General features: G+C 37.6%; 8 protein-coding genes across 8 annotated transcripts; 5 read left to right on the top strand and 3 right to left on the bottom strand.

The window, feature by feature from the left end:
• Window positions 1–85: 85 nt before the first annotated feature.
• On the top strand, window positions 86–832 carry YIP1 (transporter YIP1; the record flags this gene model as incomplete). Its single annotated transcript, XM_056228195.1, has 1 exon — window positions 86–832. The coding sequence occupies one exon, from the start codon at window positions 86–88 to the stop codon at window positions 830–832; it is 747 nt and encodes a 248-aa protein (XP_056087940.1).
• Window positions 833–1,128: 296 nt separating this feature from the next.
• Window positions 1,129–2,853, top strand: MSM1 (methionine--tRNA ligase MSM1; the record flags this gene model as incomplete). Its single annotated transcript, XM_056228194.1, has 1 exon — window positions 1,129–2,853. The coding sequence occupies one exon, from the start codon at window positions 1,129–1,131 to the stop codon at window positions 2,851–2,853; it is 1,725 nt and encodes a 574-aa protein (XP_056087939.1).
• A 279-nt stretch (window positions 2,854–3,132) lies between these two features.
• Window positions 3,133–6,567, bottom strand: PSD2 (phosphatidylserine decarboxylase 2; the record flags this gene model as incomplete). The annotated part of the gene is made up of 1 exon (XM_056228192.1): window positions 3,133–6,567. The coding sequence occupies one exon, from the start codon at window positions 6,565–6,567 to the stop codon at window positions 3,133–3,135; it is 3,435 nt and encodes a 1,144-aa protein (XP_056087938.1).
• Window positions 6,568–7,049: 482 nt separating this feature from the next.
• On the top strand, window positions 7,050–7,328 carry LSO2 (Lso2p; the record flags this gene model as incomplete). The annotated part of the gene is made up of 1 exon (XM_056228191.1): window positions 7,050–7,328. The coding sequence occupies one exon, from the start codon at window positions 7,050–7,052 to the stop codon at window positions 7,326–7,328; it is 279 nt and encodes a 92-aa protein (XP_056087937.1).
• Window positions 7,329–7,803: 475 nt separating this feature from the next.
• Window positions 7,804–9,006, top strand: PUS6 (pseudouridine synthase PUS6; the record flags this gene model as incomplete). Its single annotated transcript, XM_056228190.1, has 1 exon — window positions 7,804–9,006. One exon carries the CDS (start codon window positions 7,804–7,806, stop codon window positions 9,004–9,006), a length of 1,203 nt encoding a protein of 400 aa, XP_056087936.1.
• Window positions 9,007–9,227: 221 nt separating this feature from the next.
• Window positions 9,228–10,355, top strand: PEX35 (Pex35p; the record flags this gene model as incomplete). Its single annotated transcript, XM_056228189.1, has 1 exon — window positions 9,228–10,355. One exon carries the CDS (start codon window positions 9,228–9,230, stop codon window positions 10,353–10,355), a length of 1,128 nt encoding a protein of 375 aa, XP_056087935.1.
• Window positions 10,356–10,565: 210 nt separating this feature from the next.
• On the bottom strand, window positions 10,566–11,276 carry CLC1 (clathrin light chain CLC1; the record flags this gene model as incomplete). Its single annotated transcript, XM_056228188.1, has 1 exon — window positions 10,566–11,276. One exon carries the CDS (start codon window positions 11,274–11,276, stop codon window positions 10,566–10,568), a length of 711 nt encoding a protein of 236 aa, XP_056087934.1.
• A 253-nt stretch (window positions 11,277–11,529) lies between these two features.
• On the bottom strand, window positions 11,530–13,209 carry TRS65 (Trs65p; the record flags this gene model as incomplete). Its single annotated transcript, XM_056228187.1, has 1 exon — window positions 11,530–13,209. One exon carries the CDS (start codon window positions 13,207–13,209, stop codon window positions 11,530–11,532), a length of 1,680 nt encoding a protein of 559 aa, XP_056087933.1.
• Window positions 13,210–13,486: the final 277 nt, after the last annotated feature.

The raw sequence follows: 13,486 nt of genomic DNA, 5'->3' as shown, positions 1-13,486 counted from the left end.
AGCTACTGACACGAACTAAGTCATCTTACAACAGCTACAAAATAGGAGATAAGTTACTGCAAAGCAGATATTTTCCCTCTTCGAGATGTCTTTCTACAGTGCTAATAATAGTGCTAATAATGGCGGTGGATTTTATCAGCCTTCCGCACAATTTGCCGTTCCTCAGGGGTCTATGAGTTTCCAAAATACCGTGGGCTCTTCCAATACTGGAAACGACAACAATTTGGGTGTCGCCCCTGACCCTTTACCAGTAGGCATTCTACATGCTCTTTCCACAAAAGGGTATGCGCATGAACCTCCGTTATTGGAAGAAATTGGAATTAATTTCGATCATATTATAACAAAAACAAAAATGGTTCTAATACCAATACGTTTTGGTAATGGTGTACCACAAGAAATTTTAAATGATTCAGATTTGGCTGGGCCTTTGATATTCTTTTTGTTATTTGGTCTTTTCCTGCTGATGGCAGGGAAAGTTCACTTTGGGTATATTTATGGTGTCGCTTTGTTCGGCACCATTTCTTTGCACAATTTATCGAAATTGATGAGCAATAACGATACCTCCATCCAAACAAACTTACAATTTTTCAATACTGCATCTATTTTAGGGTATAGTTTTTTGCCTTTGTGTTTTCTTTCTCTACTGGGCATTTTCCATGGTTTAAATAACACTACGGGTTATGTTATATCGGTACTCTTTGTGATTTGGAGCACCTGGACCTCTTCTGGGTTTTTAAATTCTTTGTTGCAATTGCAAAATGCCAGATTATTGATCGCTTATCCATTATTGATTTTCTACAGTGTTTTTGCCCTTATGGTAATTTTTGTCTGAAGGGATTAATCTTGGAAAACAACACTTTATACGCACAATTTCTGAGTTATGTCTAAATAAAAAGTATACACACCATTACATAATTATACTTTCTTGTAGTTTTTAAACAATACTAGAACTAAGCAACATGTAATGGCGTGCTACAACTGTCCATTGCATCTCTCAAAGGCGAAATATAGTTTGTAATGACTTTAACAAATTTCCGCACTACAGTGAAAAAGAATCCTCATGTTACAATGATGTAATCTTTCTCGAGGGGGAAAATAAAAAACATATAGATTTATATAAAAAAAAACATGCAATGCAGGTCAGTGGCTCATCGCTTATACTCCAAGGCCTCCCACATAACGACGCCAATTTTCTATCCCAATGCTAAACCACACCTTGGCCATCTGTACTCCAGTTTATTATGCGACGTTCGTCATCGATGGCAGCTGTTGAAAGGACATGTATCCTTATTTACCACAGGCACTGATGAACATGGACTGAAAATCCAAATAGCCAGTGAAACTAATGGATTTGATCAGCCAAAAAAGTTTGTAGATAAGCTATACCTAGATTTTGTTCAATTGGACAAAATATATGATATCAGTTACACTAGATTCATAAGAACCACAGATCCTGATCATATTGAAAACGTGATAAGACTCTGGGAACTATGTTTAAAAAATGGCTTTATTTACAAAGGTGACCATAAAGGTTGGTATTCAATTTCTGATGAAACATTTTATCCAGAATCAAAGGTTATTAAAGATCCTAAACACGAAGGTAAATATTTGAATACTGAATCTAATAATGAAGTATGTTATCAATCGGAAACAAATTATTTTTTCAAATTATCTCTATTTGAGAGGAAACTACATAACCACATAAAGAACAACCCAGATTTTATTTTTCCTTCCTCCAAGAAAGATCAAATACTAAAAGAGCTAGAAGCTGGTGGGAATTTACCAGATTTGTCGATATCAAGACCCTCTGCACGGCTCAAGTGGGGTATACCGACTCCTAATGATCCGTCCCAAAGAGTTTATGTGTGGTTTGATGCCTTATGTAACTACCTTTCCTCTGTCGGCGGAATACCCTCCATCCTCCATGACACTACCGAGGTGGTTTCAAAACATCAGGACGCTAGATTAAATGAGGAGACTCAATTGACAATACCACATCCGAGGGAAATTTGGAAGAATACGATCCATGTAATAGGCAAAGACATCGCCAAATTTCATACCATATACTGGCCTTCTTTCTTATTCGCTGCTGGATTGCCTTTACCAAAGCAAATTGTCGTTCATGGACACTGGCTATGTAATGGAGTGAAAATGTCAAAAAGTCTCGGCAATGTTGTAGATCCAATTGTCATGGCAAAGTATTATGGCGCCGATATTGTGCGTTGGTTCTTATTAGAAAATTCCAAGTTGGAGGAGGATGGTGATTTTCAAGAATCAAAATTATTCGAAACAAGAGAGTTGCTAGTCTCCAAATGGGGTAATCTGATTAATAGATGTTGCGGCTCAAAGTTTAATATTGAAAGAGCTGTAACGAAGTTTAGTTGTAAGGGGGATCTAAACTTGCAAAAAATCTTTCAAAATGAACCACAGACTTCTCAACGAGTTGAAAATCTGCTTGAATTATTGGACAAATCAAAGGAGGTATTTGACGAAAAAATAGCTATATTCCAGTATTCTCAACTGTTAAAATACGTCTGGGGTATAATCAACGACGCAAATACCTTGGTTCAAAATAGTAAGCCTTGGGAGAGAGAAGTCGACCAACAGGATGCCATAATATTCTTGTCTATGGAAACCTCAAGAATACTATCTATTTTGTGTCAGCCTATAATGCCATCTCTTTCACAGCGCCTTCTAGATCGCATTGACGTTTCGAAGGAGAAAAGGACAATAACCTACACTAAATTGGGGTCCGATGAAACTTACGGAAAACATTCTAATCTGAGAGGCAGAGAAGTGCCATTGAAGAAAATCGCATACAGGTTATCGGAGCAAGTAATGGACATTAAGTGATAAAATAAGACTCCCTGCTACACTCAACTATAAACTTGTAATTTATTATGTATTTACTGCAACTGAAAGGCAGAAAATAGAACTCTTTCTTTGAGAAATGATGTGATGCATATTTATTTTTCTTTAGGAAAAACCTAATATGAAAGCATTTCCATCATTTGTATTGAGAATATCTCGTCTATACATGCTATAATCTATAATGAAATTCGAAAGAAGATCAATTTTGGTACTTTTTTCTTTTAAATAATTGCTGGAGTATATTGACCTTTTCCGGCGCGTTCAAAGCTCCGTAAAACCTTTGTTCATCATTTCCCGCAACGTATGATATTCCCATGATGCATTACCTGCATCTCTAGCGTTTTCGTCGCTTACGCTAATTGTTCTTTTAATCCGTTCAATTTTCTTTGGATCTTCTACTTTAATACGAACTCTCTTCAATTCGTTGACATTCGAGGTGTGTCCGATACTCATCCCGACTTTGACTAGTGTTTCAATACACTCTGACGAGTTCTTCACAAGGTCAGAATCGAACATGAAGTTTTTATGCGGAATCACAATTACTATAGTGGATCCGCCGAATTTGAAATACCCTAGCTCCTGCCCACTCTCAACTGCGTCGTTTTCTTTGCACGTCAATAGGATCGACCCAACCATCATTGCGCCAATGGGAATATACAATAGTTTACCAAACTGCGGAGAATCAATAGGGATGATAACCCTAATATTTTCACCGAAGACATCTAACTCGCTGCGAACGGCCATTGGGTTAACGGTATAATACTCACCGTCTACGTATATAGGTTTACCAACTTTACCATTGCATGGTGAATGAAATCGATGATAATCTTGTGGTGCGAGCCTAAATATGCCGATACTGCACTTACTGTCGCTGAATGTTTCAGGTTTATACTTATTGGCTAGCTTCTTGATAGAAAACTTCCGACCTTTTATCCATATTTCCTTTGATTCTTGTATAGTTGAAAACACTGTACACCTTGAATCTGCCGGTGAAAAAAAGATTTCCTTGTTGGTGCTTTCAGGTAACCGGCTTCCTGGTTTTAATTTTCGGTAGAAAAATTCATTGAATGTTTTGAAATCGTTATCTCGGCATTGAGAAAGGTCTAACGAGTGAAACTTTATGAAGGGTTCAATTTGTTTAGCAGATGCAGTGCTGTCAAATTTCTTCCCCTGCCTAACTGACAAAGTCTTCAATAAAGATCTAAACTTCTTGGACTCTGGACTTTTACCGTTGTATATAATCCTCATTCCTAACTTCACATGAGCGCTTATTTTTTCCTCTATAATTATCCCCGTATCACGGTCTTGAACCAAGATGTTTGCATTATTAGATCCCAAAGCGTACTTACCGTAGGTTAATTTTATTAAAACTCTCGAAAACCATCTCTTGGAGGCAAATGCAGATGAGACGTATGATGGCTTTAAAGTTTTGTGCTCCTTTGAGAATGTGCATATAGCGAAATGCGTTATCAAGTCATTTTCCAAAACCAATTTGGAGCGCCTGGCATTTCTAGTTGATTTGCATGAGCGTGAGCACCTAGGGCATGTCCAAATACGTCTAAAGTTAGTGGATTTCCTCCATAATTGTAACCCCTCAACCAGTTGTGATCGAGTAATGCTTTCGCCCGCCCAAGCTGATTTATTGAAATGCTGGAACAATTCAAAAGAATTAGCCATCGTGAATGAACCAAGGCGTTCGAGGTAGAGCATTACTTGAACAATATCAAGTTTCTCTAAATTAACTGATGTGTCTACGGCTTCTTTCCAAAAGCTGTTCTTAAGCGACGTATATGAAACATATTTGAAATGCGAATATAAGGTCGGCTGTTTAGGCGAATACGCTGGTTCAACAGTAAGATTCAATGGTATTTCATAAGGTATCCATTCATTTTCATGTTGTTGTTGCCGCAACATATCAAACCAAGCCAGCTCGCATTTCGCGACGTCGTCATTAAATGAAAATGAGTCCTTATCAACAACCTTAATACTGAAAGCAAAATTGGTTTCGTGGGGAAATACTTCGAAAGCGGCGTATTCATTGAATTCGGGATTTAATGTATGTTTTCTCCAAGATGTTTTGAACACCCTCCTGCCGAAGGAAATAACAATAAATGGATCCATTTCATAATTAGTCTTGGACAATCTATTTCTTAACGCGGGTAAATTTTTAATCGCCTCTATATGCATGAATACAACCCCCATGGCATGCTCCCTTTTTGAAATAAAGAAATTACTTTTCGCTCTTCTGTATAAGTAACTTGCATAGGATTTTTTATGTTTACCTTTTTGCAAATGTAAAAGTCGACTTCCGATGTATTCATTTGATTGAGAATCTGAATCCTCATTTTCATCCTCATTATAAATATCGAACTCTTCATCACTTCCGCGCTGGTTTTCAGATTCTTCATCGTCTACTGATGTTATGTCATTTTCCGACATTGCAGGCAATCCTACAACGTCTTCTGGTTCTACGACATCATATTCATCCAGAGCTGTTATCATTGAAGATAAACTGATATGTGCGTCTTCATCGATATCGCGCACATTCATGTCAACCACACTGGAATGATCTGCATCCTCGAAATCATTTAGAATATCTAGTTCTTCGTCATTTAGCGAAACAACTTCGGAGATAGAGTCATACACGGTATCATTGTCTATATCATATCTCCTTCCCGTAGACATACTATCGCTACTATTGACATCGTCAATATATTCCTCATCGTACGTTTCATTTTCAGCTTCAATGTCTTCTTCCTCCTCCATGTCTCCCTCCTGTGCTAATTCAGTATCACTATAAGGTTTTTCGCGTTGGATCTCGATTCCACTAACACCTGAACTATTATTCAGCATGTCTTCTAGCGGAGGCGGCAAGGAACTGGAAGATCTCATGCGGGCCTTATTTCTGTCTACGCTGCCCAGATAATTATTCAAATCATTTCGCCAGCAACTGAAAGCTTGAAAAGTTGGCATTTTCTTGAAATTACATTCCAGCTTGAATTCAAGCAAGATATCGCCCACCAAGCAGTCAGAGTTCGAGCAATTTTGTTTTTTTCCCCTTTTCATATCGTATAGGTGGTACCATTGAGGTTCGATCGAAAACTTATAGCTCGTTGTGGTGTCCTTTCTTTTGAACATTTCCAGCAACGAAATTCTAGCTTCACCAAGATACAGATAGCTATTTGTCTTATTTTTGTGCATCGAGCCAGAGCTTGGCGTTGAAAGGGAGGAAGCAGAATGCGAAGTGGTTGCTGTAGCTGTGGATGACATTGAATTGACGGATGATGATGTTTGATTACCTTTGGACGTTGCATTCAAATTCCTGGACGACTGAGAGTGAGAATTTTGAGCGGAATTCGACAGCGTGGCTGTTGAAGTATTCGCAGTAGTTGTTCTTGATTTGTTGAGTGTAGCGGGAGGGTTGCCAGTTGGCAATGCGTCATATACTATGACTCTTAACCATTCCGATGTTGGATTTCTCGGAAGCTTGATCTTCAAAGTTTGATTCCAGTGTGTATTTGAGTTCTTCAGCTTGGTAGTCTTCTGACTGTAGAATGTATTGGTAGTGACAAAGCATACCGGGTTGCAATTGAAGGCTTTTAAAGCTTCAATATTCTCCGCTTGAATGACATGAATTTTTAAAGAAAGGGTTGGTTTCTTGTTCTTACCTCGCTTTTTACTTTTGATGATTCTCATCTTGGTTGTTAGATGCGCCTGCAAATTGAAGACAGTTCACGAATTGATACTGAATCAACTCTTTGGACTAATTGACGAGAAGCAGCTGTCATGTATAGGAAGACAGACATTCCTTGAAGAAGCACATGCATTAGGGCTAAAATCTCAATTTCGCAAAAAAATCAAGATTTAACCTACTTTATGTACTTTCCTCCTTACAAAAACCCCCATTTTCTATATTTCTTCCTATCAATTATGAGCATTTACCCTATTTTCAGTATGGACCCTAAGGACCATTTTTTTCAAAAATTTTTTTTTTCTAATAGAAAATAAAAGGGCTATAGTTTTTCCCGTTTAAGGCCTGTAAAATGAAAATGTTAAGAATATTTAAAGCACACCTGAATATATTATAATTCATATCTATCTCTGCTAGCTTAAAAACCATTAATAAAGAAAAGTCGCTGTCTATAAAAAAAATTTGAGGATAATAAAAAGAAAAAAAAATGGGTAAAAGGTTTACAGAATCCGCCGCCAAAAAAGCAGCTGGTTTGGCAAGGAAAAGGAACCAGGCTCATGCTAAGCAAAGAGAAGAAATGGAACAGCTAGAAGCAGAGGAGGCCTCTAAGTGGGAAGAAGGATCGAAAAGAGAAAATGCCAGAAAACTAGAAGAGGAGCAAAAAAAACAGGAGAAAATAAGAGCTAAGAAGGAGCGTGACGCATTGCTGGCCGCAGAGGAACAGCAACTGGGCAAGGGTGGCAAAGGTAAAAGAAGATTGAAATGAAACTGAAAAGGCTTGCGTTATAGTAGCCAACAACTGCATATGGTAAAGTCATTTTTTCTTTATCCTCAAAAATTAAAGGAAAACATTGAAAAAAATAATGATAATAATGATAATAACCTGTCTTTCGTATATGTATAAGGCATACCTATCCTCTGTGGGCTAAGAAGAAAAATGGTAACGTATCACCAGTTGTAATCATTATAACTATAAGATGTGGGAATGGCAGACACAGTGACAACCGCAGCAAAAATGAGTAACTTTTCTGTATTACTCGTATCAATAGTTGACATCATGTACGCAGCATATGTATATAATTTGCTATCTCACATAAAACCGGATAGCAACGAAAAGAAAAAGCGTTGTAGACTATCTAAAAAAAAAATTTTCTTAATCAAGTAAAGTAAATAAGTCACGCAATACTTGCTTGGTCAACGATGCTCAAGGTGTTCGCTATACTAAAGAATTATTAGCAACCATGTCAACCCTCAAAATGATAGAAGTATATACGCAGAATGGACTAAGAAAAGTACGTCCCTATTACAACAAAAGATCAGCCTTTGTGAAGGGGCGCTGGTTGGGAAAGTCACTAATAGACGTCCTTGCCACTGAATTTAGACTGCGCTCAAGAGCATATTATCTGGCGCAGATAGAGAAAGGCACGTATAAGTTGATCCGAGACGGTGTACCGCTGGTACCGAGTCACCTCATGACCGTCACGATTAAGAATCATGATGTTTTAGAAACAACTGCGCATAAGCATGAACCACCGGTAAAACAATGGTGTAGTCAGTCAATGGAAGCTGATGATTCAGCAGGGAGGATAGCGGGTTTTGATATTGTATTTGAAGATGAAACTATTCTGGTCATTGATAAGCCCAGCGGCATACCTATACACCCGACTGGTCAGTTCTATCAAAACACAATTACTGAAGTGCTGAAATCACATGGAGTAAATGTTCTTCCTTGTTACCGACTAGACAAGATCACCTCAGGTTTATTGATATTAGCGAAAAACAGTCAGAGCGCAGGGGAAATTCAGAAGAACATTCGTTCAAGAGACATGAGTAAATATTACCTGGCAAGAGTCAAGGGGAAATTCCCTCATTCAGAATCAATACTGAACAATGATAACGCTGTGGATTCCATTTTCGCAGACACTTCCAATATTACGATAGAAAGCTCGCCCATATATTCTATCGATCCAAAGAGGCAATTTCCTGCCGGTTTATCGGCGTCGAGGGATGCTATTACCAAGTTCTATCCCATAAGGTACATCTCCCACGCTGATGAAACGGTTGTTGCCTGTAAGCCAACAACCGGGAGAACACATCAAATTCGAATCCATCTAGCCAGACTTGGTCATCCCATCGTCAACGATAGTGTTTACTGTTCGTACGTTACCAGATATCCCGAAAGACTAAAGTTTATAATACAGTTTCCTAGATGGGAAGATCAACGGGACCTAAGCACCGAAAAGTTGAGAACGATATTTCAAAAATTCATTGAAGAGACTAAAAATAATTGTCAGACCATGAAAACACTCTGTTCTGAATGCGATACTATCGAATTAAAGGACCCTTTGCCGTCAGATTTGGAGTTGTGGCTACATGCTTGGAGATATGAGGACACCGAAGGGAAGTTTAAGTTTGAAACAAACCTACCAAGCTGGGTACACTGAAACAGTGATTGAGGTTCTTCTTTTTTCAGGCGGCCCTCTTTGTATATTGTTTAGTTATAAATTTCGTGTTTAGCGTGCAAGTAAAATCTATGTTGAAGACTCAGTTTTAGTTGGAGAAAAATAATAAATGACATACAAAAAGAATAATTAATTTTCTCCAGAAAATCGTCTAAAGTACACCTCGCAAGCAGAAAAGATGGGAGTATATAATTGCTAGCTATATGAAACGCCGTCGTTCAAATGGTAAGGGGAGCACAATTTCAGGGTTCAAGCAGGCGCTAATTCAGCTTTCATTTCTCTTGAACAAGAAGAGAAGAAAACAATTAATCATAATCCTAAAAAAGATAACCCAAGTTTATGGCATAAACTTAATATTTTATGTCAATAAATGGAAATTGAAAAAGTTGCAGGGGGCAAATATTAAATTTGATGATCTTATGCCATGGCTAAAGGAATCAACCATATTAGTCTTGTTGAATATATTATATCCTGCTTTGAAAAAGTTTCCCTTTTTGAGGAATGACTATGTCCGTTGGACTTCATTAGTTGGAATCTCGCTAATGCTTACTAAAGGTGAGGTACCTTCGTGGCTTTTTGCCCACCTCCTTGTGGAAATATTGCATACTAAATTTAAAGCTGCTAGAATAGCGCAATGGCTGACAATAAATTCTCCCAAAGGTACAATAACAAAATTGAAACAAATATTTGTGTGTTCAATAGTAATGGCATTGTTCACTAAACTTGATAAAAATTCATTGCCATTTCATGCAATTTTCGACCACAGGCCCTTTCGAACGGATTTTATCATAATCAATGGCATTTTTGCGCTTTTGGCGACATACCGTAGAGTGCTAAAACTCTTTCTTACATCAGAAACAAAAACGAACAAGAATGGCTCCAATCATGAAACCAGGAACTTTTCACAGTTGCTTGGCGTCGAGAACCACAATGATTGGCCCATATCTTCATCAAATTTGAAACATGTAGTGGATAAGCTGAATGAGATACACGAAATTACAATTGAGAATAATTATGCGAACATTAGCGAAAAAATAATAAACTCATGTTTCGTTAAAGGCATCCTTCCAAGTTTAAGATGGACTATAATAAGGCAGTGCATAGAATATTTATTTACGAGAAAAAGACACAGAATAATCAATATTAAGTTGCGGTACGTTGTGATGTTACTCACATTCACTATGGTAGATCCGACAAATAACATGGAAGTCAGCCCATTTTTTGTAAAATTGTTTGCGAAATCCCTAATTAATGTCTACCTGAAAAAGTATTGGCATTATAACTTTCAAAAATATGTATTATTTTTTTTGTTTCAATTCAGTATCACTTGATATGCTCTTTTAACAGAGAAAAATACTTACAAACTAGTAAAAAAATCTATGTTATAGTTGTTTTGATAAATGAATTTATAGTATGACTGTAATAGATTAATATTTACCGGAACTCTATCAAAGATGATCTTTGTGCATGACGGAACCAGTAGGGAATAAGCCTTCCCCTATTTCTTAGTTCATTATTAGTTCTTATTCTCAATCATCAGATCAAGCACCGGGAGCTTTGGCATTACCTTTCAATCTCAAAAGGATCTCTTTAAACTTGGACCTATCTCTTCCTCCAATGACATCGGCATCATCTTGGTTAATTAATTGGAGCACACGATCCCAAGTTGTATTGTCCTGACCAAAGAATTCATCTCTTTTCTTCAAGAATGCCTCAGCATCCTTTGCAGCAGCTTCTAATTGCTGTTCCTTCCTTTTATTGTACGAATCGTAGAACTTGTCGACATGTTTCACAGCCTCATCCTGCAACTTCTTCTTTGATGCTTCGTCCTCTAAATCCTTTTCATGAATTTCCACAGCACGACGTTGCTTCCATTGATCTACAACTTCGGAACGGTCCTCTTCAACAGATTTTGTATTCGGATCCGCAGGTGCGCCTTCAAATTTTGAGAAATCCTCATCTTCATCGCCTTTTTCGTTAATACTAGCTATAACAGTGCTACCGTTTTGGTCATCGGCAATTCCGCCATTGGTGGAGTTGATATCTGGGAACTGCTCTTCAAAATCCCTAATTTCGTTATCACGCCTGGCAGAAGAAGCATCAGTCTCCAATATGTCTTCATCTTGCTCAGTCTTGAACTCGTCTCCGACTATTTCTGCTTCTCTCTTCAGAAAATCTGTGTCGTCTTCTTTCTTATCATTTGACGTGAAATTGATACTTTGATCCTCTAGGGCAGGGAATTTCTCGGACATCCTTATATGTCTAGGGAGATTCTGTTCTTTAATTGCTTTCCTGTGCGTCTCGCAATGGGCAAGTTGAGCTGTAAAACGCCCTTTTCCCACCATGTATTTTTCAATTTAGTTATTCATTCTTCCAATGCCCCTTTTACGGGTATCAAAAAATATAAATGCTAACCGCCTCGTGTAATGTGATGATAATAGCTTTTCAAGAAATGTTACAGATTTGTATGTAGTTTATGTTTATAAGAGTGTGTATGTGTTCGTTTTATTGAATCAATACAGATGCGCCATTACCAACTTCTATAAGCTCGTTTGTATTCAAATCCAATACTTTGAGTCCCGAAAGAGTGGCATAATATCCGCACATAATTCCAATAAATCGCAAATCCACGAAATATGTTTCCCTCGGAGCGACCACTGGAATTTTGTAATCATTAGATAGCAGAATGATGCCCTCCGCGATTTTGCTGTTCTTCTTATGCATTTGATACTGGCTTTCCAAAGTTAGTGGCGGATTTGGGATGCTTCCATTGTTCATGCTATAATTGTTTACACCATTATTGCGTACAATGTTAGCTGAAGAAATCGGGTTTATTGTATTATTATAGTACACAACAAGATCCAACGGGGACGAGGATGAATTTATGATCTGAAGCCTCATAGTGAATTTTTCACCCTTAATAACCTTGATATTGCTATTGATGAACTTGAATTTAACATTACTTAATTTGCTATTCACCAATGATGTAGTTGAGGCGGCTCCAAGACTAAATCTTGAAGAAGAAATCCCATTCAATCTTAAGCTACTCATCAAACCACCGGTATTGGCATTATTGGCACCATTAAAGGAAGTGCTGTGATTAATATTATTGTTGGCATTCGAGTACTGGGAGGATGTCGAAGAAATTGGCATAGAACGTTTCAACGTCACTTCCGTTTCCCATGACGTTCTCACAGGTAACTTTAAATCGCACATTAACTCAAGTTCGTATGCTAAAGTAATTCTTACACGGTGTGGTTGCGTTGATTTGGGTAATAATACCAGCCTAAAGGTAGCGCTTATACTATCGTATGAAAACGCAGTAAATGGCACTTTAAGGGGACAAATTGGGTCTAGCCTAATTTGAGAAGTTCCATCAATAAGTTTGTACGATACTTCAGAAAAATTCAGTTTGAGAAGTGAATTGTGTTCTTGAGGGTAAATAAATTTTTTAGTGAGTTGTTCAGATGCTTTGGAAGTTTGAAAATCTAATGACGATAGTATGCAATGCTCAGATTTTAAAGAAATGTTCCTCAATCTCATATTCAGAAGCGAATATATCGGATACTGCAGCTTCAAACTTAATGTATCGAAGTTTTTAGAAGTTTTTGTTCCATAAATTTCGCGATTTTTAGAAGCACCTGGATGGTCTATCCTAGTATCTTTCTGCACGTGAATACCAACACCATTGCCTGATTTGCTAGTTACGCAGGACCAGGAATAAACAGGTTCGAAGCTCGGTAAAATTTCCTCGCTACAGTACCTGTCCAACGTATTACTACTATCTGAGGCTTGCGATATATCTTGGTTACTATGATCTTCATCCACAGACTTATATTCAAACAGGAATCTGATTTGATTATTATATCCGTTATTCATAACCACATTCGATTTGAAAAGAGCCTTGGAACAGTAGTCGTCTTTTAATTTCCAGAGGTTCCCATCCTTGTCAATTTGAGTGAAGGAATCATCGATATTGTCCGTACTGATGACTTGGGCTTCATTTATTGAAATTATCATATTTTGCAGTTCAAACCTCCTCTTATCTTGCGTATCATTTTCGAATCGCAGCCATAGGTTCAGTTGCTCGTCAAATATAATGAATTGACGAGACAAATGCGACTGGCGTAATTGTTCTATATTACTTCCATTAAGATCGCCATGCAGCGGCACAAAACATTCCATAGCCAATGAATTGTAAATCTGCGATTGAATTTAACCTCGTATATTTTCCATAAAGGATAGAATTGTAAACCCGGCCTTTACTTCACGCTATTCACAACGATACTTGCAACTTTTTGATTTTAGATTGCTTTTGTTACGAATTTTTCATAGGCCCTTTGCTTTTTCGCATTAAAGCAAAAAGTAAGAGGAGAGAAAAATCAAGCCTTGAAACGAGTATTGAAGGAATGTGTGAAAAGAAAGAGATTCATCATCGGATATATATATATATATATATATA

Source organism: Saccharomyces kudriavzevii (assembly GCF_947243775.1).
Source record: "Saccharomyces kudriavzevii IFO 1802 strain IFO1802 genome assembly, chromosome: 7".
Lineage (NCBI taxonomy): Eukaryota > Fungi > Ascomycota > Saccharomycetes > Saccharomycetales > Saccharomycetaceae > Saccharomyces > Saccharomyces kudriavzevii.
Note: the sequence above shows the minus strand (reverse complement) of the source record. Positions and strands in the feature narration are given on the sequence as shown.